A 22395-nucleotide genomic window follows, 5' to 3' on the forward strand; every position below is an offset into this window, starting at 1 on the left:
AGCGGGGATTGATTATGGTGGGGTGGGGACCTCGTCCACCGCCAGAGCCGCCACCGTGGACAGACGCCCACCCAGACCCTCCCCTAGACTTTGTGCTGGTGCGCCTGGAGTTCGCACCTTAAGGGGGGGGTTCTGTCACGTTCCTGACCTGTTTTCCTTTGTTTTGTATTCATTTTAGTTGGTCAGGGCGTGAGTTGGGTGGGTTTGTCTATGTTTGTATTTCTATGTGGGGTTTTGTGTTCGGCCTGGTATGATTCTCAATTAGAGACAGGTGTGTATTGTTTGTCTCTAATTGAGAGTCATACAAAGGCAGCCAGGGTTTCACTGGTGTTTTGTGGGTGTTTGTTCCTGTGTCCACACAGGACAGTTGAAGGTTAGTCACGTTTGTTGTTTTGTAGTTTTTGTAGTGTCTTGTTTTGCTGTGTTCATTAAAAGATGGCTTATTTCCCTCAATCCGCATCTTGGTCCTATCCATGCTCCTCCTCATTTGAGGAGGAGAACAACAATGACTGCTTTAACACAGTTGGACTTTATTTAAGTGTCACATGATCTGTCACATGATCTCAGTATATATACACCTGTTCTGAAAGACCTCAGAGTCTTCAACACCACTAAGCAAGGGGCACCACCAAATAAATAGCACCATGAAGACCAAGGAGCTCTCCAAAAAAAAACAGATCAGGGTTGGGTTATAAAATAATATCAGAAACTTTGAACATCCCATGGAGCACCATTAAATCCATTATTCTAAAAATGGATAGAATATGGCATCACAACAAACCTGCCAAGAGAGGGCCCCCCACCAAAACTCACGGACCAGGCAAGGAGGGCATTAATCAAAGAGGCAACAAAGAGACCGAAGATAACCCTGAAGGAGCTGCAAAGCTCCACAGCGGAGATTTGAGTATCTGTCCATAGGACCACTTTAAGCTGTACACTCCACAGAGCTGGGCTTTACAGAAGAGTGGCCAGGAAAAAAGCCATTGCTTAAAGAAACAAATAAGCAACCACGTTTGGTGTTTGCCAAAAGGCATGTGTAAGACTCCCCAAACATATAGAAGAAGGTACTCTGGTCAGATGACAGAGTTTTTTGGCCATCAAGGAAAACACTATATCTGGCGCAAACCCAACACCTCTCATCACCCCGAGAATGCCATCCTCACAATGAAGCATGGTGGCAGCATCATGCTGTGGGGATGTCTTTCATCGGCAGAGACTGGGAAACTGGTCATAATTGAAGGAATGGTAGATACCGCTAAATACAGGGAAATTCTTGAGGGAAACCTGTTTTAGTCTGTTTTAGTTAGATTTGAGACTGGGACGGAGGTTCACCTTCCAGCAGGACAATGACATTAAGCATACTGCTAAAGAAACACTTGAGTGGTTTAAGGGGAAACATTTAAATGTCTTGGAATGGCCTAGTCAAAGCCCAGACCTCAATCCAATTGAGAATCTGTGGTATGACTTAAAGATTGCTGTACACAAGCAGAACCCATCCAACTTCAAGGAGCTGGAACAGTTTTGCCTTGAAGAATGGGCAAAAATCTCAGTGGCTAGATGTGTCAAGCTTATAGAGACATACCACAAGAGACTTGAAGCTGTAATTGCTGCAAAAGGTGGCTCTGCAAAGTATTGACTTGGAGTTACGTATGCTCAAGTTTTCAGTTTTTTTGTCTTATTTCTTGTCTGTTTCACAAGAAAAAATTTAATCTTCAAAGTGGTATGCAGGTTGTTTAAATCAAATGATACAAACCCCCCCAAAATCTATTTGAATTCCAGGTTGTAAGGCAACAAAATAGGAAAAATGCCAAGGGGGGTGAATACTTACGCAAGACACTGTATGTATTGGCAACCACTCTGCTCTCTTCTTATCACACCTGCAGCCTAATACCTCACGAAGACACACACACACACAGCATTCATCAAGACAGCACCATATGAACATTACACAGTTGGCAAGCATATCATAGCCTCTTGCTGTAGGTCTCCACACTAAAACCTCATAAACCTGAACCAACAACTGAGAGAAACATTCTATTGCATTTAATGTATTTCGTCTCCAACCAAAACAGGTTGTTCCTCCCTTGTCTGTCCGTCCATCCGTCCGTCTGGCCGTCTAGCTGTCTATCGTGTTAGCAGCAGTGTGTGTGTGTGTCAGGCAACAGGAATTAACAGGAAGTGTTTTGTGATGCCTCAATGCTCGTGTTTAAGAGAGCGTGGCGTGGATAAGGTTGCACTGATGAGCCATCACTCACAACACACTGCTGGATGTGTGTGTGTATACTTGTGTAATAAGCCCTCAAGTCCTGCAGTCCACGTGTGTGTGTGTGTGTGTGTGTGTGTGTGTGTGTGTGTGTGTGTGTGTGTGTGTGTGTGTGTGTGTGTGTGTGTGTGTGTGTGTGTGTGTGTGTGTGTGTGTGTGTGTGTGTGTGTGTGTGTGTGTGTGTGTGTGTGTGTGTGTGTGGCGTTAATCAGTGTATCATTGGCCCGCCAGCGTTTTGTGCCGCCCACTCTGTTACTACACTGCCGCTACTTATTAATCAACCCAGCAGACAGACGGTGGCACTGCCCTGCACCTGCCAAATAGAGAGCAGCAAGCCTCGCTAAGATAACTCCAACACTAGACCACTGCCCTGCACTTGCCAAATAGGGAGCAGCAGGCCTCTCTAAGATAACTCCAACACTAGACCACTGCCCTGCACTTGCCAAATAGGGAGCAGCAGGCCTCTCTAAGATAACTCCAACACTAGACCACTGCCCTGCACCTGCCAAATAGGGAGCAGCAGGCCTCTCTAAGATAACTCCAACACTAGACCACTGCCCTGCACTTGCCAAATAGGGAGCAGCAGGCCTCTCTAAGATAACTCCAACACTAGACCACTGCCCTGCACCTGCCAAATAGGGAGCAGCAGGCCTCTCTAAGATAACTCCAACACTAGACCACTGCCCTGCACTTGCCAAATAGGGAGCAGCAGGCCTCTCTAAGATAACTCCAACACTAGACCACTGCCCTGCACTTGCCAAATAGGGAGCAACAGGCCTCTCTAAGATAACTCCAACACTAGACCACTGCCCTGCACCTGCCAAATAGGGAGCAGCAGGCCTCTCTAAGATAACTCCAACACTAGGACACTGCCCTGCACTTGCCAAATAGGGAGCAGCAGGCCTCTCTAAGATAACTCCAACACTAGACCACTGCCCTGCACTTGCCAAATAGGGAGCAGTAGGTTTTGCATTTCTCCCCTCTAATGGTTAAGGTTAGGTTAGGGTTAGCGGATCCAAGATCTATACCACATCCTCTTAGATGGAAGCTAGTTGTGAGCTGTGGCCAAGGAAATATGAAAGGCTGACCCAGATTGATGATATAGAAAACGAGTTGGGTCGTTAACACGCACACAGAGAGAAAGAGAGTTGGGTCGTTAACACACACACAGAGAGAAAGAGAGTTGGGTCGTTAACACACAGACAGAGAGAAAGAGAGTTGGGTCGTTAACACACACGCACACAGAGAGAAAGAGAGTTGGGTCGTTAACACACACACAGAGAGAAAGAGAGTTGGGTCGTTAACACACACACAGAGAGAAAGAGAGTTGGGTCGTTAACACACACACAGAGAGAAAGAGAGTTGGGTCGTTAACACACACACAGAGAGAAAGAGAGTTGGGTCGTTAACACACACAGAGAGAAAGAGAGTTGCGTCGTTAACACACACACAGAGAGAAAGAGAGTTGGGTCGTTAACACACAGACAGAGAGAAAGAGAGTTGGGTCGTTAACACACACACACACAGAGAGAAAGAGAGTTGAGTCGTTAACACACACACAGAGAGAAAGAGAGTTGGGTCGTTAACACACACACAGAGAGAAAGAGAGTTGAGTCGTTAACACACACACAGAGAAAAAGAGAGTTGGGTCGTTAGCACACACACAGAGAGAAAGAGAGTTGGGTCGTTAACACACACACAGAGAGAAAGAGAGTTGAGTCGTTAACACACACACAGAGAGAAAGAGAGTTGGGTCGTTAACACACACACACAGAGAAAGAGAGTTGGGTCGTTAACACACAGACACAGAGAGAAAGAGAGTTGGGTCGTTAACACACACAGAGAGAAAGAGAGTTGGGTCGTTAACACACAGACACAGAGAGAAAGAGAGTTGGGTCGTTAACACACACAGAAAGAAAGAGTTGGGTCGTTAACACACACTCACAGAGAAAGAGAGTTGGGTCGCTAACACACACAGAGAGAGCGTTGGGCAGAATGAATAGCTATTTATTTACCTTGTTCATTCATTCGTGTTACCAGATGAATTATGCATCAGGGTCATGAACAACTCTTAGGGTCTTGAACATTTCTCTCTCTCTTTCTCTCCCTCTAGCCATCTCTCTTTTATTTAACTCTTGGAAAGAGCACTCTGTTTATCTCTCTCTATTATAAAAAGTAGGGGATTACATTTCCAGGACAACAACAGGAGCGGAGAGAAAGAATGTGAGAGGGCAAGGGGGTAGAGAAGAGGGAGATGGACACTTAGACTGCGAGAGAGGAGAAAGAGAGAGCGATACAGAGAGAGAGACATAAATAGAAATGACTAGAGTGCTGTTGTCAGCTCCCACTAGGCTGGGGATAATCTGTCAGGGTACTGTACTGTACCGCTGTACAGCATAGTGCGTCGTCCCGGAGATACACACACGTTACATCCTGTCCCTCACACAGACACCTACACTCAGAAAAAAAAGGTACCGAATTGTACTTAAAGGGGGTTTAAACGCTGTCGGTGTAGTGGTACCCTGTAAGGTACAGTACATCCATACAATTACTTGTAGGAATATAATTGCACCCTTGCAGTTCGTTCCTTAAGAGACAAAATGTACAGATTAGCATTTTTAGGGTACCGCCACAGTGACAAAGCCACTTGTTCCTTTTGTAAGTGGCAAAAATGTACCTCTTCGCTATACCAAGAGCCTCACGTGTACACGCCATCCACCTTCTGACACCAATGTAGCAAATTCAAGGGGTGGCCCCGACCGTGCCTCGAACATGGGTCCAGCAACTGTCAAGCCGAAACCTTAACCATTACGCCGATAGGTCCGTACCCCTGATCTAGGTCACTCAGTGTTGTTTTAAGACTTCTGTACTGTTAGTTACGGCTCTTTATTGTCACCTGATCTCATGTCAGCTTTTAAAGATTTCAGAACTGGCAGTGGACATGCTCAAACTTGAATTAACATAACCGTATACTATTTCAACTGAAGCAACACTTCCACTCACCGGTGGCCAAAAATAACTAACTGAAAGCCACACCACGACTAAGCCATGCCTCCAATGGAGATACCTTTTATATTCACAATTTGGGAACCAAAATGTACCATCGTACGCTTTACCCACACATGTACCCTAAAAGTATGGAACAGTACCATGTGAGATCATATGTGTACCCCTGAAGATACGTTGTGTATTTTTGATCTTTGTGTACCCCAGGGAACAATACCGTACCCTAACCGTACAGCGGTCTAAGACACTGCATCTCAGTGCAAGAGGCGTCACCACAGTCCCTGGTTTAAATCCAGGCTGCATCACATCCGGCGGTGATTGGGAGTCCCACAGGGCGGCGCACAATTGGCCCAGAGTCGTCCGGGTTTGGCCGGGGTAGGCCCCGTCATTGTAAATAAGAATGTGTTCTTTACTGACTTGCCGAGTTAAATAAAGGTAATACAAATGACATGTACAAATAGAAGAGAGATCGAGGGAAGGATGAAGAAAGAGTGGTACCGAGTAAGGAGTTGGAATGACATTTTACCCACCCACACTAACCCCTATGTGAACTGTCATTAATACAGATGTGCATGTTAAATGCACAGAAGCATGCACCTTCCTCGCTGTGTGTAATTCATGTATGTGAAGTGCCTCTCATCGGTAGACTGCAGTAGAGAGCTACGGAACAGCCAGTGGTGCGAGGAGGCAGCCATCCAGAAGTCAGATGTGTGTGTAGAAATGAGATAAGCCAACAATTCCCTTTGTCATTAGTTTCCTATCCTGCCCACTCCTCACCGCACCGCTATCGATGCCAATGGGCCTTATCTGACAAACACTATTCAAATATTCACTGAGCTCTGCATAACTGCCACAGTCATCACTGAGATTAAATGCGTTTTATCATATCATTTGCATATTTTAATTACATTGACGGAGGGGGAAAAAAGCGGAGATTTTTTGCGTGTGTGTGTGTGTTTGAGATGAACATAGCAAGTCTGATTTCTCTCTGAGCTGGAGAGGTTGTGTGTGTGTATGTGTGTTTATGTGAGTGTTTGTGTGTGTGTGTGTGTTTATGTGTGTGTGTGCGTGTGATATGGTGAATGTCGTGACTTCAGTGTGTGGTTCGTGTGTGAGTCTTGAGTGGTGGAGAGCTGGTTGACTTGGATTGACATCCTAACGGCATCATCCTCACATGATAACGATAGTTTCAAAACCAGAGTGTGGGCCACAGCACAAGTTTACAGACGAGTCCAAATGTAATTGAATCAAGTTGCATAGAGAATGAATCTGAATAGAATCCATCTGTGTAGTTTCCCTGTGATCAAGATGTGGCGTTGCTCAGTGTTCTATGTTATTTAAGGGTAGGATGTGGGATTGCCACACACGCACACACACACACCATTCGGTCTGTCAATATGCACAGTGCAGGCTTTCTGTGGGACTTTTTCAGTAGAACACCATTCTCTGGCAGGTAAACGCAGGGTATTTTCATATATTATTATTGTTATTAATACATTTATCGGTGCACAGCTGTTCCTGAGCGAGGGATGGAGGAGAGGGATGGACGGCAGATTGCACCTAATTGGTCGCTCTTTTTCATGTTTCATTTTTTTTCTCTCCCCCTCATCACCTCTTTCCTTAATTTCAATGATTTATTCTCCTCATTCATGTTTGGCTTTGATGTCCGCCGCTGGCCGCGATATCCTGCTGCGGTTCACCATCTGTGACATCACATGTATGTTCCCTGCCCATACATGCCCCCCAACACCCCTATTTCATCCCCCATTACCCCCAGAAACACACATGCACTCCACACACACACACACACACACACACACACACACACACACACACACACACACACACACACACACACACACACACACACACACACACACACACACACCCGCTTGGACATGTTGGAGATCCCCAGGGACTGGGAGAGAGAAGAGGTAGAGGAGGAGTGAGGGAACAAGAAGAGGTAGAGGAGGAGGGAGGGAACAAGAAGAGGTAGAGGAGGAGTGAGGGAACAAGAAGAGGTAGAGGAGGAGGGAGGGACTGTGGGAGAGGAGCCATCTAGGGAACACACACTGCCTTGGATCAGTGTGTGTGACCGGACTTCTCCACAGTGAGGTATTGTTCCTCGGGCCTGTAAAAGTGTTCACAAGGCAACAAAGTGTAATCGATGGACACACACCAGCACTCTATAAAAACTATTGTAACGCAGAGGTGAGACTCTCTGCGAATGGCTACACACACCTCTCGCAGTCAGTTACTCACCTTTGACGGACAGTCTCCTTTCCTTCTCCTTTCTCTGCCCCCTCCCCCCCCCCTCTCTCTCTGTGTGTGTGTGTGCGAGAGTGTGTGTGTGTGACTCTCCTCCCAGGTCCCTGCGGCACAGTTGGAATCACCCTGATGAAAGCCGAGTGCAATCAATCCTCGTTACAAACATGCTGAGATATACCACACACACACACACACATTAACAATTCATGCTTGTGGTAACATCCGCATATTTGTGCACATTAAGGAACAAAGAGGCACACACACCCAATATGATAGCTAGGGGGAATGCTGCAGACAGAGAGCTGCAGGGAAGCTCTCTGTCACAGTCATACTCAGCTGGGAGCTGGCCTGGTTTCTGTCTCACAAGCACATACTGTTCACACACAGCCATATGTCGCTGAACATAACTCCGATAGAGATACCAAATGCAGGGGGTTTAACGAGAGCGCTGAAAGTACAAACTGATCAAGAAACAGACAGAGGAAGTACTTTTAAAGAGAAAGGGAAGTGTGGGAGAGTGGGTCGATATGGCGAAAGAAAGAGAGGGAAAAGTGGAGGGAGAGAGGCGGAAGCCTGCCTTTGGCGCCCTACGTGGTTCTTCTCATTTTGTCTGTTTGTTCAAATCCTAACTGTTGTTTTTCAGGGGGAATAGACTGCTGCTGTTCTGAGTGGAGAGGGGGGATCCTTATCTGTATCCCCCCCCCCCCTCTACACACAAACACGCACACTACAAACGCACACACCACTCAAACACACACACTTTACATATACACACACACACGTCCTCCCTGCTGAGGGTCTCGCCCGGGGTGACAGCAACTGGAACACAAAATCGGAATAATTTAGAACCTCACATGGTGCGCAGGAATAATTGCAACGGCAGCCAAGAAATACTAACAACGAATGTTTTAGAATACGATATTAGAATAGTTCCAAAAACAAACGATGGAGGGAGGGAGGGAGGGAGGGAGGGAGGGAGGGAGGGAGGGAGGGAGGGAGGGAGGGAGGGAGGGAGGGAGGGAGGGAGGGAGGGAGGGAGGGAGGGAGAGAGAGAGAGAGAGAGGACAGATGAGGGATCAAACTACACAGGGCCACAGACAAACCAATTGTTAAACTTTGAGTTGTTAAACTGCTTCCCCAATCAAAAGCCCTGTATTAACACCGAGGTTACCTGGTCCTAAACTTAAGAGCAGAGCTACCTCACACAGAGCTACCTCACACAGAGCTATCACAGACAACCCTGAGTCTACGGCTGAGGATAGGAACAAGTACAATTAGTCCCACTGTGACCTCCACAGAGTCAACAAACGAGCAAAAGGACAATATAGGAATACGGTGAAATCATATGCCACAGGTGCCGATGTCCGCCACAGGGGCAGGGGCAACAGTCCATTAGGGATTACAAAAGAAGACCCAGATCTGCCCGACGATGCCTCTCTACCAGACGAAGTCAAGGCATTTTATGCACCCTTTGACAACAACAACATCGTGCCGGGTGTGAGGGCCGTCACCGACCCAGAAGACTGGGTGATCTCGCTCTCTGAGGCCCACGTGACAAAGGTCTTTCATCAGGACAACACCTGCAAGGCCACGCGTTCTCAGAGTATGTGCAGAACAGCTGGCACACATATTCACAGTCATTTTCAACCTCTCCGTGTCCCAGTATTTGTATACCGCCCCAACAGATCCATAGGTGATGCCATCTCAATTGCTCTCCACACTGCCCTCACCCACCTAGATAAGAGGAATACCTATGCTCTTCATTGACTACTTCTCAGCGTTCAACCCCATTGTCCCCTGCAAGCTCGTCACCAACCTTAGGACTCTGGGTCTGAACACCTCCCTCTGCAACTGGATCCTGGACTTCCTGACGGGCCGACCCCAGGTGGTGAGCATAGGCAACATCACCTCCGCCACGCTGACCCTCAACACAGGGGCCCCGCAGGGGTGTGTGCTTAGTCCCTTCCTGTACTCCCTGTTCACCCACGACTGAGTGGCCAAACACGACTCCAACACCATCATCAAGTTTGCTGACGACACGACAGTGGTGGGTCTGATCATTGGCGACGATGAGTCAGCCTACAGGGAGGAGGTCAGTCACCTGGGAGTATGGTGCCGGAACAACAACCCCTCCCTCAACGTCACTAGGACCAAGCACGCCCCAATCCACATAGACAGGGCTGCGGTGGAGCAGATTGAGAGCATCAAATTCCTCTGTGTCCAAATCACTAAAAACTTCAAATGGTCCAAACGCACACGTACACTCGTGAAGAAGGCACGACAGCTCCTCTTCCCCCTCAGAAGGTTGAAAAAGTTTGTCATTGACCCTCAAATCCTCAAACCGTTCTACAGCTGTACCACTGAGAGCGTTTTGACTGGCTGCATCACTTCCTGGTATGGCCATAGCACCGCCCTCGATCGCATGGTGCTACAGATGGTGGCGCTGACAGCCCAGTTCATCACTGGGGCCGAGCTCCCGGTCATCCAGGACATCTGTGTCAGGCGGTGTGGTAGGAAGACCCGGAAAATCATTTAAGACTCCAACTACCCAAGTCATAGACCATTCTCTCTGCTTCCGCACGGCAAGCGCTGGTCTGGCACCAACAGGCTCTTGAACAGCTTCTATCTCCAAACAATAAGACTGATGAGTAGCTAACAAAATAGCTACATGGACTATTTGAGTTAACCTTGTATCGTTATTGACCTTTGCACTGTCTTTATGCTCACTCACACACACACTCCATCATTTGCTCACGCACACACATTACGCACATACATTTATACTGACTCTACACACACACACACACTCACATACAATCATCATATACACTGCTGCTACTCTGTTTATCATCTATCCTGATGCCTAGTTACCTTACCACTATGCATATCTACCTCTATCGATCAAGTATCCCTGTAAATATGGTACTGGAACTGACCCGGTATATTCAATAGTATGCTACTTACTTATTGTTTTCTGCATATTTATTTTTATTTCTCGTGTGTTTTTTTTCTAGTATAACAGTTATATTAATTACTGCAGTTGGCTTTTGAGTTTGCAAGAAAGGCATTTCACTGTACTTGTCCATGTGACATTCAAAACGTGAATCTTGGTGTAAGAGGTCTCTTCATCTCCCTCTCTTTCCAACACTATGTGTAGTTGACCCTGTTAAATGCCTCGCCGTTTACAGCTGCTGTAAGGAGTAGTGGCAGGAGAGACCGAATGAGACAGGATGACAGGTTGGGTCTCGTTGTGACAGCGGTGTAAGGCAGGAGAGTATCGTGTGGCAGTTGTAATGACACATTTAGGCTGCGGCGTGGGGTTGGTAACAGGCCTTCCTGCCTGTCTTCCTGCCTGTCTTCCTGTCTGTCTGTCTGTCTTCCTAGTAGATGTCTGAATTAAAGGAGAGGCAACTGTAAATAATCCTTACAAAGATCATGTTCAATAATGGACCCGCTATATAGACCATTGCTTTATGAAATTAAATTAAACACGTTTCTTAACTACATTAACTTGAGTAGAGTAAATGCCCTTCACTCTGGGAAAGAACATTAACTCTGTACAGTTCTTAGATGTACATGTTACAAAGAAGGGGACCATCTCTAAGTACTACAGTATTACAGAAAACCCAACAGATCAAACATTCTAGACTTACAACTGATCGTTGCCTGTCTAAAACGAGGTTTGCCAGTCAGCCAACTTCATAGACTGCGTCGCGTCTGTGACACAGAGGAAGAATACGATAGACAATCACACTCTCTCTCCTTGAGCGTTCCCGCTCGAGAGGATACCCCCGATACCCGGCTGGATAAAGCTCCAAAACAAGTTGAAAAGCTTGAACAGGAGCCAGTTACTTCATAAATCCCAAGAAAAAAACGGAGAAACCGTTTTCTGTAAACTATCGTTTTCTGTAAACTCAACTGCCTTTTGCCAATAAGCACTGGCAAATACTGTCGTCAGACTCGTCCTTTAAATTCTGCCTTCTAGATCCATCTTCGTTCACCTTTAACGATCAAGAAATCGATCAAACGTATTAGTTCCATCAGATGTGGTCAGAGAGAGAGAAAGGAGGCCTTCAGAAAATGATTTCGCCCTGTAGATCATGTACCTATGAGGACCTATGAGAGGAAGCGATGTCTAACTTTGGATGTTCTCGCCATTGGCTTCATATTGGATCCAAGGCGTCATCCCTTGGAAGTCATTCTTGGGGAACATGAATCCGCTGTCAGACGACGTCAAACGCATCACCTGGCCCGTTTTCGAGACACTTTAGAGAGCGAATGAAAAGAGGGGATTGCCACAACAAACGACTCCAAAGAGATATATCAATGAAATTCCGTATCCCCACGTGGTTTAAACGAAGAACCAGATTTTCCCCTCCTGCCTATAGGCCAAATTTAGACTGTAATACAAGAACACTGTCCGTATCAGATTTTGCACATCATTTACGACTTAGCCCCACTTATTTATGAAGGGCCGAGCCTGATGTCCTATGTGGTAAGTTATCTCGTGAATTGATATCATGTATCCAAGTGAGCAGACACCTAAAGCAATTGATTCACGAATGGTTAATTCCTGATGTCCCTCAATTGCCCTCCGTGCCCGCACCCATACACTATAGAATTCTGTATTTCTCTGTCACTAACTTGTATACAGGTAGACCAGAGAAGAATCATCCCTGATTGGCAGATAAGTTGGCAACCCTGATTCGAAGCACCCGCTGCTCATCGGTTGCTCGCCTGGGTTTCCTGCAAATGCTGTTTTGAATGAAAAAGATTTGTACCTACACACTGAAGTAGCCCAACAAGCCGAAACGCCCGTGTATGCCATCCCTGATGCAGTGAACATATGTACTGTTTAAATGAAGGAAGCTTTATGCAACATCGTTTGAGTTATATTTATCTGAATTCACACCAACCAGACGTCTGGGAAGGTGTGATGGTCCTCTTTTCATTTGACACCTTGCTGCAAATGGAAGGATTGGAGAAGTGTGTGTGTGTGTGTGTGTGTGTGTTTGTGTGTGTGTGTGTGTGTGTGTGTGTGTGTGTGTGTGTGTGTGTGTGTGTGTGTGTGTGTGTGTGTGTGTGTGTGTGTGTGTGTGTGTGTGTGTGTGTGTGTGTGTGTGTGTGTGTGTGTGTGTGTGATGTGTTGATGTGTGTGTTGATACATGTGTTTATTCCAACACTCCTACAAAACCATGTGTGTGTGTGTGGTGTGTACTGTAGATGTGTGTGTAAATATTGGAAGCTGTATCCAGCATGATTATTCAGAGCCAGGCAGACACAGCTGTTCCCTTCACACACACACACACACACACTGCACCTATGGACACACACACAGGAGACACACTGGCAGCCCTGGCATTACTGGCAGGCAGCACCCTACAGAATGAATACACACTGGGTATAGACAGGGTGAGGGTGATCCAACGGTCAGGGACACACTAAAGAGACAGGGGAAGCACGTACCCCCGTGCACACAGGCACGCGTGAGCACACACAAACACGCACATGCACCATCACCCTCACACACATACCAAACCCATGTATCACATGTTTGTGTGTCCATGTGTTTATTCATTGTCCACCTGATTCAATAAGAGGCATAAAGACTTAGGTGTGTGTTAAAGGGAGACAACCCCAGCGTGTGTGCGTTTATATATGTGTGTGTGTGTGTGTCTCTCTCGCTCTGTCTCTGTGTGTGTGTGAGAGAGAGTCTTCTCTGTAGTGTCAGCTCTTTGATCAGCCGCCCCCTGCTCGGGAACCAACCCCTGGTGTCTTGGAGGCAGATGAAACGCACACACACACACACACACACACACACACACACACACACACACACACACACACACACACACACACACACACACACACACACACACACAAAACCCTGTGCCTCTTTCTCTCTCTCTCTCTCTCTCTATCCGGGGCCGCCTCATAGCCACAGAACACCCACTATCTATCCTCTCTTTCTCCCTTCCCCTTAACAAGCGCTCCTTACCCCAGCTATTTTAAAGGCTATTGATATGGAGCTGAGGCTTTCATCTAGTATTGCACCAGTTTATTTATTAACAGCCCTTGGTTTTATGTTATACCCCCTTTATCTAAATATGTGAGAGGATAGGTGACTGTAGAATACGTGGGTAAACCCTGAAGGGTGGTTGACAAGGGTAAGGGTATGTAAACATTGGAGAGAGGGGAGTTTGGAGCTTTAAAAGCCGGGGATTCCTTTAGTTGCGTACCGTACCTTAACAGTGTCAGGAAAGTAATGACGGGCCAAGCCTTCTTTCCGGGTTATTGTTGCTGACGTCCTCCCTCCCTCCTTCCCACTCTCTTCTGCTGTTTCCAGTGACCCAATTCGCTTCTATTCAAAAGCTGATTGCTTCAAAAGCTGACAAAATAAACGTTCTATTGGCGATGTCGCCTTATTATCTCCCCTCTCTCTCTCTCTCTCTCTCTTTCCCTACCTTCTACTGTTCCTCGGTCCCTCTCTATTTTCTCTACCTACTTCCCCTTTCCTTCCTCCTCCTGCTCGCCACCTCTCCCCCTCTCTTCTCTACAGGCTTCCTGAGTACAGGCGACCAGTCAGCCAAGGGAAACTATGGTCTGTTGGATCAGATCCAGGCCCTGCGTTGGCTCAATGAGAACATCGGCCATTTTGGGGGCGACCCTGAGCGCATCACCATCTTCGGCTCCGGGGCGGGGGCGTCCTGCGTCAACCTGCTCATCCTCTCGCACCACTCCGAGGGTAAGGGGCACACTGGTGGGTCACATTCTTACTTGATTTGATTTGATTTACTTCTCAGTCTACTTAACCTTTGAACTGTGCGGTTACTCAAAAGGATAGGTTGGTTGAAAGTGAGTTCCCAGGGTACCGTTAGTCCAATTGCAACTGTGTCTCCTCATATATAATCAAATATACTACAATATAATTTCAGTATTCTTAACCCGGTAGAGTAAGAGAAAATGTACACTGTTGGTATTCACTGGAAGAGTAGAGGGTAGATTGGTCTGGTCATTCTATGGAAAAGTTAGGCGTATCCAATTGTCTTGTGGGTAGATTGTACCATCACTGAAAAGTCAATTCAATTTTCATTCATACTCTCTGTCTACGTACCTGGTTGAATCAAAGTAAATGTGAAATTGTGAGTGTGCGATGTGGGTACTCACTCAAGAGGAGGAGGGATAGACTGGTTCAAAGTGAGCTCAGACTGACTCAGACTGTGTGACACCTTCTTATTCCACATAGAGTATCTGAGCAAAAAGTAGTGGACTACTTAAGGAATAGAGTGCAATTTGAGACAGAGACTCAAAGTTTAAATTGGGCGCAATGTGGTCCAATGACCTGCAAGGAAACCTCGACACACACTCTCATGCTTTGATCACAGCTATTACACTACCAGGTATACTCTGATAGAGAGATAAAAGGAGGAGAGAAAGATAAAAGGAGGAGAGAGATAAAAGATGGAGAGAGAGAGATAAAAGGAGGAGAGAGGGAGGGAGGGAGGGAGAGAGAGGGAGAGAGAGAGATAAAAGAAGGCGAGAACGAGAGAGAGGGAGAGAGAGATAAAAGGTGAAGAGAGAAAAAAGATGACGAGAGGGAGAGAGAGATAAAAGGAGGAGAGAGGGAGGGAGAGTGAGAGGGAGATAGAGATAAAAGAAGGCGAGAACGAGAGAGAGGGAGAGAGAGACAAAAGGAGGAGAGAATGAGAGAGAGAGGGAGAGAGATAAAAGGAGGAGAGAACGAGAGAGGCGGAGAGAGAGGGTGAGAGATAAAAGGAAGAGAGAACGAGAGAGGCGGGGAGAGAGGTTAAAGGAGGAGAGAACGAGAGGGAGGGAGAGAGAGCGAGAAAAGGAGGATAGAGGGATGAGAGAGATAAAAGGAGGAGAGAACGAGAGAGAGGGAGAGAGACAAAAGGAGGAGAGAACGAGAGACGCGGAGAGAGAGGGAGAGAGACAAAAGGAGGAGAGAACGAGAGGGAGGGAGAGAGAAAAGGAGGAGAGAACGAGAGGGAGGGAGAGAGAACGAGAGAGATAAAAGGAGGAGAGAACGAGAGGAAGGGAGAGAGATAAAAGGAGGAGAGAACGAGAGAGAGGGAGAGTTAAAGGAGGAGAGAACAAGAGAGGCAGAGAGAGATAAAAGGAGGAGAGAACGAGAGAGACGGAGAGAGAGGGAGAGAGTTAAAAGCAGGAGAGAGAGATATGAGTGTGTATTGTAAGTGTTTCAATCATCACACTGTGTGTCTCTGTGTCTGAAGATCAACCTGACCGCCATGCAGTAATAACTCACATTTGTGTGTGTGTGTGTGTTTGTGTGTTTGTGTGTGTGCGCGCGCGCGCGCGAGCATGTACGTGTGTGTGAGTGTACACGTGTGTACATGCATGCTTTTGTGCGTGTGGGTGCATGCAGGTGTGTGTGTGCATGAGACTGTGAGTAAACAACCTGTACAGTGTGCATGTCCTCTCCTCCCCTCACACCCTAACCTTCATGTTCTCTCCTCTCCTCACACCCTAACCTTCATGTTCTCTCCTCTCCTCACACCCTAACCTTCATGTTCTCTCTCCTCCTCACACCCTAACCTTCATGTTCTCTCCTCACACCCTAACCTTCATGTTCTCTCCTCTCCTCACACCCTAACCTTCATGTTCTCTCCTCCTCACACCCTAACCTTCATGTTCTCTCCTCCTCACACCCTAACCTTCATGTTCTCTCTCCTCCTCACACCCTAACCTTCATGTTCTCTCCTCACACCCTAACCTTCATGTTCTCTCTCCTCCTCACACCCTAACCTTCATGTTCTCTCCTCCTCACACCCTAACCTTCATGTTCTCTCCTCTCCTCACACCCTAACCTTCATGTTCTCTCCTCTCCTCACACCCTAACCTTCATGTTCTCTCTCCTCCTCACACCCTAACCTTCATGTTCTCTCCTCCTCACACCCTAACCTTCATGTTCTCTCCTCTCCTCACACCCTAACCTTCATGTTCTCTCTCCTCCTCACACCCTAACCTTCATGTTCTCTCCTCTCCTCACACCCTAACCTTCATGTTCTCTCCTCTCCTCACACCCTAACCTTCATGTTCTCTCCTCTCCTCACACCCTAACCTTCATGTTCTCTCCTCTCCTCACACCCTAACCTTCATGTTCTCTTCTCTCCTCACACCCTAACCTTCATGTTCTCTCTCCTCCTCACACCCTAACCTTCATGTTCTCTCCTCTCCTCACACCCTAACCTTCATGTTCTCTCTCCTCCTCACACCCTAACCTTCATGTTCTCTCCTCTCCTCACACCCTAACCTTCATGTTCTCTCTCCTCCTCACACCCTAACCTTCATGTTCTCTCCTCTCCTCACACCCTAACCTTCATGTTCTCTCCTCTCCTCACACCCTAACCTTCATGTTCTCTCCTCTCCTCACACCCTAACCTTCATGTTCTCTCCTCTCCTCACACCCTAACCTTCATGTTCTCTCTTCCCCTCACACCCTAACCTTCATGTTCTCTCCTCTCCTCACACCCTAACCTTCATGTTCTCTCCTCTCCTCACACCCTAACCTTCATGTTCTCTCTCCTCCTCACACCCTAACCTTCATGTTCTCTCCTCACACCCTAACCTTCATGTTCTCTCTTCCCCTCACACCCTAACCTTCATGTCCTCCGTCATCTCTCCTCTTGCCATTGACTCGTCTCCTCTTGCCATTGACTCGTCTCCTCTTGCCATTGACTCGTCTCCTCTGCTGCCACTCACTAATACATTGCAACCTGACCTCTCTGCTGTCAAACCCATCTTCATCATCATCGTCATCTAACCCCAGCCCTCCAGACTACTCCTCCACCTGTCACTCAAAGCCCCCGGGCCGCCAGGTAAGGAACATTCCCGCTCCCCTCGAAGAACGCCAATCATGTCATCCCACCAGTCAGCAAATGAACTGTGCCATGATATACATGAGTTTAAGGAGGAGAGGTGAATGGGGGAGGAGGGGAGGGGAAGGGGAGATACAGATTGTGATGATGAGAGAGGCGGGGGGGGGAGTGAGGAAAGGTAGAGGAAGGGAATATAAGAGAGGGATAGAGTAAAGAAATACATTGATTGTTATGATTAGGATTAAATATATACAGTGCCTTCGGAAAGTATTCAGACCCCTTGACCTTTTCCACATTTTGTTGCGTTACAGCCTTATTCTGAAATGGATTAAATGAAACATCCTCAGCAATCTACACACAATACCCTGTAACGACAAAGCGAAAACAGGTTTTTAGACATTTTTGCAAATTAATACAAAATGAAGAACAGAAATACCTAATTTACATAAGTATTCAGATCCTTTTCTATGGGACTCGTAATTGAGCTCAGGTGCATCCTGTTTCCATTGATCATCCTTGAGATGTTTCTACAACTTTATTGTAGTCCACCTGTGGTAAATTCAATTGATTGGACATGATTTGGAAAGGCACATAGCTGTCTATATCAGGTCCCACAGTTGACAGTGCATGTCAGACCAAAAACCAAGCCATGAAGTCGAAGGAATTGTCCATAGAGCTCCGAGACAGGATTGTGTCGAGGCACAGATCTGGGGAAGGGTACCAAAAAATGTCTGCAGCATTGAAGGTCCCCAAGAACACAGTGATCTCCATCATTCTTAAATAGAAGAAGTTTGGAACCACCAAGACTCTTCCTAGAGCTGGCCGCCCGGGCCAAACTGAGCAATCGGGGGAGTAGGGTCTTGGTCAAGGAGGTGACCAAGAACCTGATGGTCACTCTGACAGAGCTCCAGTGTTCCCCTGTGGAGATGTGAGAACCTTCCAGAAGGACAACCATCTCTGCTGCACTCTACCAATCAGGCCTTTATGGCCAGACGGAAGCCACTCTTCAGTAAAAGGCACATGACAGCCCGCTTGGAGTTTGCCAAAAGGCACCTAAAGACTCTCAGATCATGAGAAACAAGATTCTCGGGTCTGATGAAACCTAGATTGAACTATTTGGCCTGAATTCCAAGCGTAACGTTTGGAGGAAACCTGGCACCATCCCTACGGTGAAGCATGGTGGTGGCAGCATCATGCTGTGGGGATGTTTTTCAGCTGCAGGGACTGGGAGACTAGTCAGGATTGAGGCAAAGATGAACGGAGCAAAGTACATAGAGATCCTTGATGAAAACCTGCTCCAGAGCGCCTAGGACCTCAGACTGGGGCGAAGGTTCACCTTCCAACAGGACAACGACCCTAAGCACACAACCAAGACAACACAGGAGTGTCTCTGAAAGTCTCTGAATGTCCTTGAGTGGCCCAGCCAGAGCCCGACCTTAAACCCGATCGAACATCTCTGGAGAGACCTGAAAATAGCTGTGCAGCAACACTCCCCATCAAACCTGACAGAGCTTGAGAGGATCTGCAGAGAAGAATGGGAGAAACTCCCCAAATACAGGTGTGCCAAGCTTGTAGCGTCATACCCAAGAAGACTCGAGGCTGTAATCGCTGCCAAAGGTTCTTCAACAAAGTACTGAGTAAAGGGTCTGAATACTTATGTGAATGTGATATTTCATTTTATTTTTCCTTTATAAAGTAGCAAACATTTCTAAAAACCTGTTTTTGCTTTGTCATTATGGGGTATTGTGTGTAGATTGATGAGGGGGGGGGGAACAATTGAATCCATTTTAGAATAAGGCTGTAACGTAACAAAATGTGGAAAAATACAAGGGATCTGAACACTTTCCAAAGGCACCGCATGAGCCCTTTTGTCACTTGTATATCTCAGCCTTTTATCTCCCTCACTCTTTTTCTTACTCTATCACTTCTTACAAACTTTCTCACCCCACTCTTCAACTCCCTCTCCTTCTCTCCCCCCGCCCACCCTCTCTCTCTCTCTCTCTCTCTCTCTCTCTCTCTCTCTCTCTCTCTCTCTCTCTCTCTCTCTCTCTCTCTCTCTCTCTCTCTCTCTCTCTCTCTCTCTCTCTCTCTTCTATGAGGAGTAATGCTGAGGTAGCAGGTAGGACTAGCTCGTGTCTGAGTCATACACTTCCTAATAAACTCCCTGGGAAATAGAGGCTCTGCTCTGCGTCACTGCTTAATAATTCACCAGGAATCTACAGGAGAGGAAAGGAGTGCGGAGGAAGAGAGCGAGACGAAGGGGGAACAGTAGGGAGGGATGAGAGCCCCCTCCTGTTACGAGGCCGAGGACCGACGGAGAGAAATAGAAAAGACAGAGAGAGCGAGAGAAATCTGTGGGAAAGAGGAAGGAACATTTTCTTTTAGAAGCAGACTGTGTAGTCCCCCATCGATTCCCCAGTCTGGGCTGTATCATATCATTTCAAGTCTGAGATTGTTGGAGTCAGAAGCACATGACTTTCTCTCTGATTTGTTACAGTGAGTAAGATATAGGGAAAAGCAAAGGCAAATCTGTGGAGGGTAAAAAGGAACAAACTTTCACAACCTAAGTATTCTCAATCCCTTCCCCAAGTCTGAACTTTTCAGATTGTTCAAAGTACAGTATTAACTTCTCTCTTCCCGGAAAGAAAGGAGGCAATGAGAGGATCCCACGTTAGACTATTGAGATGCACCCATGGCTGCTACTCTAGTGACCTAACATCTATAGCGCACTTTGACGGGGGAAAAAAGTGAATGTCCCGCTCACCTTTTCCTGACGTATAGGATATTATTTTTGTCCAGCTCCTGATATTACGTTGGATGTTCATGAAACTGGCCCCTTACAGAATCAGTTGTATAACTTCTCCTTCCACTCTCTCTCTCTCCTCCAGGGTTGTTCCAGAGGGCCATAGCCCAGAGTGGCTCAGCCATCTCCAGCTGGTCGGTCAACTACCAGCCCCTGAAGTACACTAAGATCCTGGCCCGGAAAGTGGGCTGCAGCCACTCAGAGACAGCAGAATTAGTGGACTGCCTGAGGAAGAAGAACTTCAGGGAGCTGGTGGATCAGGACATTCAGCCGGCCCGTTACCACATCGCCTTCGGACCCGTGGTGGACGGAGACGTGGTGCCGGACGACCCAGAGATACTCATGCAGCAGGTGTGTGTGGGCGTGCGTGTATATTAGTCGCAGCTCTCTGACTGCAGAGACAGAGGTACTTTATTGGTTGTGATGAAATCCCAAAACGAGATTTACCAAGGGTAAAATGTAAAAAGATAAAGATTATGACAAGACATTACTGTAATGGTTCAGTGTAATTGAAGATAGTTTCACATTTGAGTCTTTTTGGTGTTTAATGCTCTTTTTAAGGTGCCCGAAGTGCTTAAAATTTTATGGGGCAGCACAACTCATCTCATCCACGTCTAATGCATTTATGGACCTAACGTGTCCTTCTCTTTTTCTGCCACTAGGGGGAGTTCCTGAACTATGACATCCTGATAGGAGTGAACCAGGGAGAGGGGCTGAAGTTTGTAGACGACAGTGAAGACAACGATGGGATCTCAGCTGCAGCGTTCGACTACACTATCTCTAACTTTGTGGACAATCTCTACGGCTATCCTGAGGGTAAGGGTCTCTATGTACCTATTAATGTACCGCTTTTCAGAAAGTATTGTGTAACAATATAATGAGTCAATACATGTTAGAAAACATCTTTGGCAGCGATTACAGATGTGAGTCTTCTTGGGTAAGTCTCATAAGAGCTTTCCACACCTGTATTGCGCAATAGTTCCCCATTTATTCTTTTCAGAATTCTTCAAGCTCTATTAGGTGCTGGGGATCATGGCTAGATAGCAATTTTCAAGTCTTGCCACAAATTTAAGTCAAAACTGTAACTTGGCCACTCAGGAACATTCACTGTCTTCTTGGGAAGCAACTCCAGTGTAGATTTGGCCTTGTGTTGTGGGTTGTTGTTCCGCTGAACGGTGAATTCCTCTCCCAGTCTCTGGTGTAAAGGAGACTGAACTCGGTTTTCCTCTAGGATTTAGCCTGTTCTTGGCTTCGTCCCGTTTATCTTCATCCTGAAAAAGTCCCCAGTCTTTGCCGATGTCAGGCATACCCGTAAAAATGATGCTGCACCACCACGCTTGAAAATAAGGAGGCAGTTAGTCCATGTTGTATTGTTGGATTTGCACCAAAGTTCAAGGACGTGTAGACTTTGTATAGGCACTGTATATAACCACGAGAGAGGAACAGTGTTTCCCAAAGCCAAGTTATGTGGTTTACTGTTTGGTAAAATCTTCTATTTAAACTTCAGTTCACTAACATTTGCCTTTTTCGCTGACTCCTCCCTTACTTTTCCCTCTCTTAACCCTCTCTCTCTCAATGTATCTTTCCCTCTCTCGCTTCCTTTTGCTTATTATCTACCTACGTCGCTTTCTGTTTCTCTTCAACTCTCACTCTGTCCATGTCTAATATCTCTCTCTCGTCTCACACCTCCCCCCGCTCTTCCTCCCATCCTCCCTCTCCTGCCGTCTAGGTAAGGACATCCTAAGGGAGACCATTAAGTTCATGTACACCGACTGGGCCGACCGTGACAACGGAGACATGAGGAGAAAAACCCTCCTCGCCTTATTCACGGACCACCAGTGGGTGGCGCCGGCGGTGGCCACGGCCAAACTGCACGCCGAGTTCCAGTCTCCCGTTTACTTCTACACCTTCTACCACCACTGTCAGACGGAGACGCGGCCGGAGTGGGCGGACGCGGCCCACGGGGATGAGATCCCCTACGTGTTCGGGGTGCCCATGATCGGAGCCACCGACCTCTTCCCCTGCAACTTCTCTAAGAATGATGTCATGCTCAGTGCTGTAGTCATGACATATTGGACTAACTTCGCTAAGACGGGGTAGGTGGCTGATGGGTAGGTGGTAGGTGGGTAGGTGGTAGGTGGGTAAGTGGTAGGTGGGTAGGTAGGTAAGTGGTAGGTGGTAGGTAATTGATGGGT

General features: G+C 47.0%; 1 protein-coding gene across 5 annotated transcripts in view; it reads left to right on the forward strand.

Annotated features, from left to right (window-relative positions):
• nlgn2a (neuroligin 2a) overlaps positions 1-22395 on the forward strand; it is a 236323-nt gene that overhangs the window by 201338 nt on the left and 12590 nt on the right. For 3 of the 5 annotated variants that reach the window (XM_055938271.1, XM_055938269.1, XM_055938268.1), the window contains 4 exons: positions 14097-14297; positions 20286-20551; positions 20863-21016; positions 21930-22296. In XM_055938271.1, the coding sequence (XP_055794246.1) occupies positions 14097-14297; positions 20286-20551; positions 20863-21016; positions 21930-22296 (988 nt within the window). The remainder of the gene's footprint in view (positions 1-14096; positions 14298-20285; positions 20552-20862; positions 21017-21929; positions 22297-22395) is intronic. The other 2 variants (XM_055938272.1, XM_055938270.1) reach the window with 1 other exon arrangement.

This window comes from Salvelinus fontinalis, chromosome 11 (genome assembly GCF_029448725.1).
Source record: "Salvelinus fontinalis isolate EN_2023a chromosome 11, ASM2944872v1, whole genome shotgun sequence".
Taxonomy (NCBI): Eukaryota; Metazoa; Chordata; class Actinopteri; order Salmoniformes; family Salmonidae; genus Salvelinus; species Salvelinus fontinalis.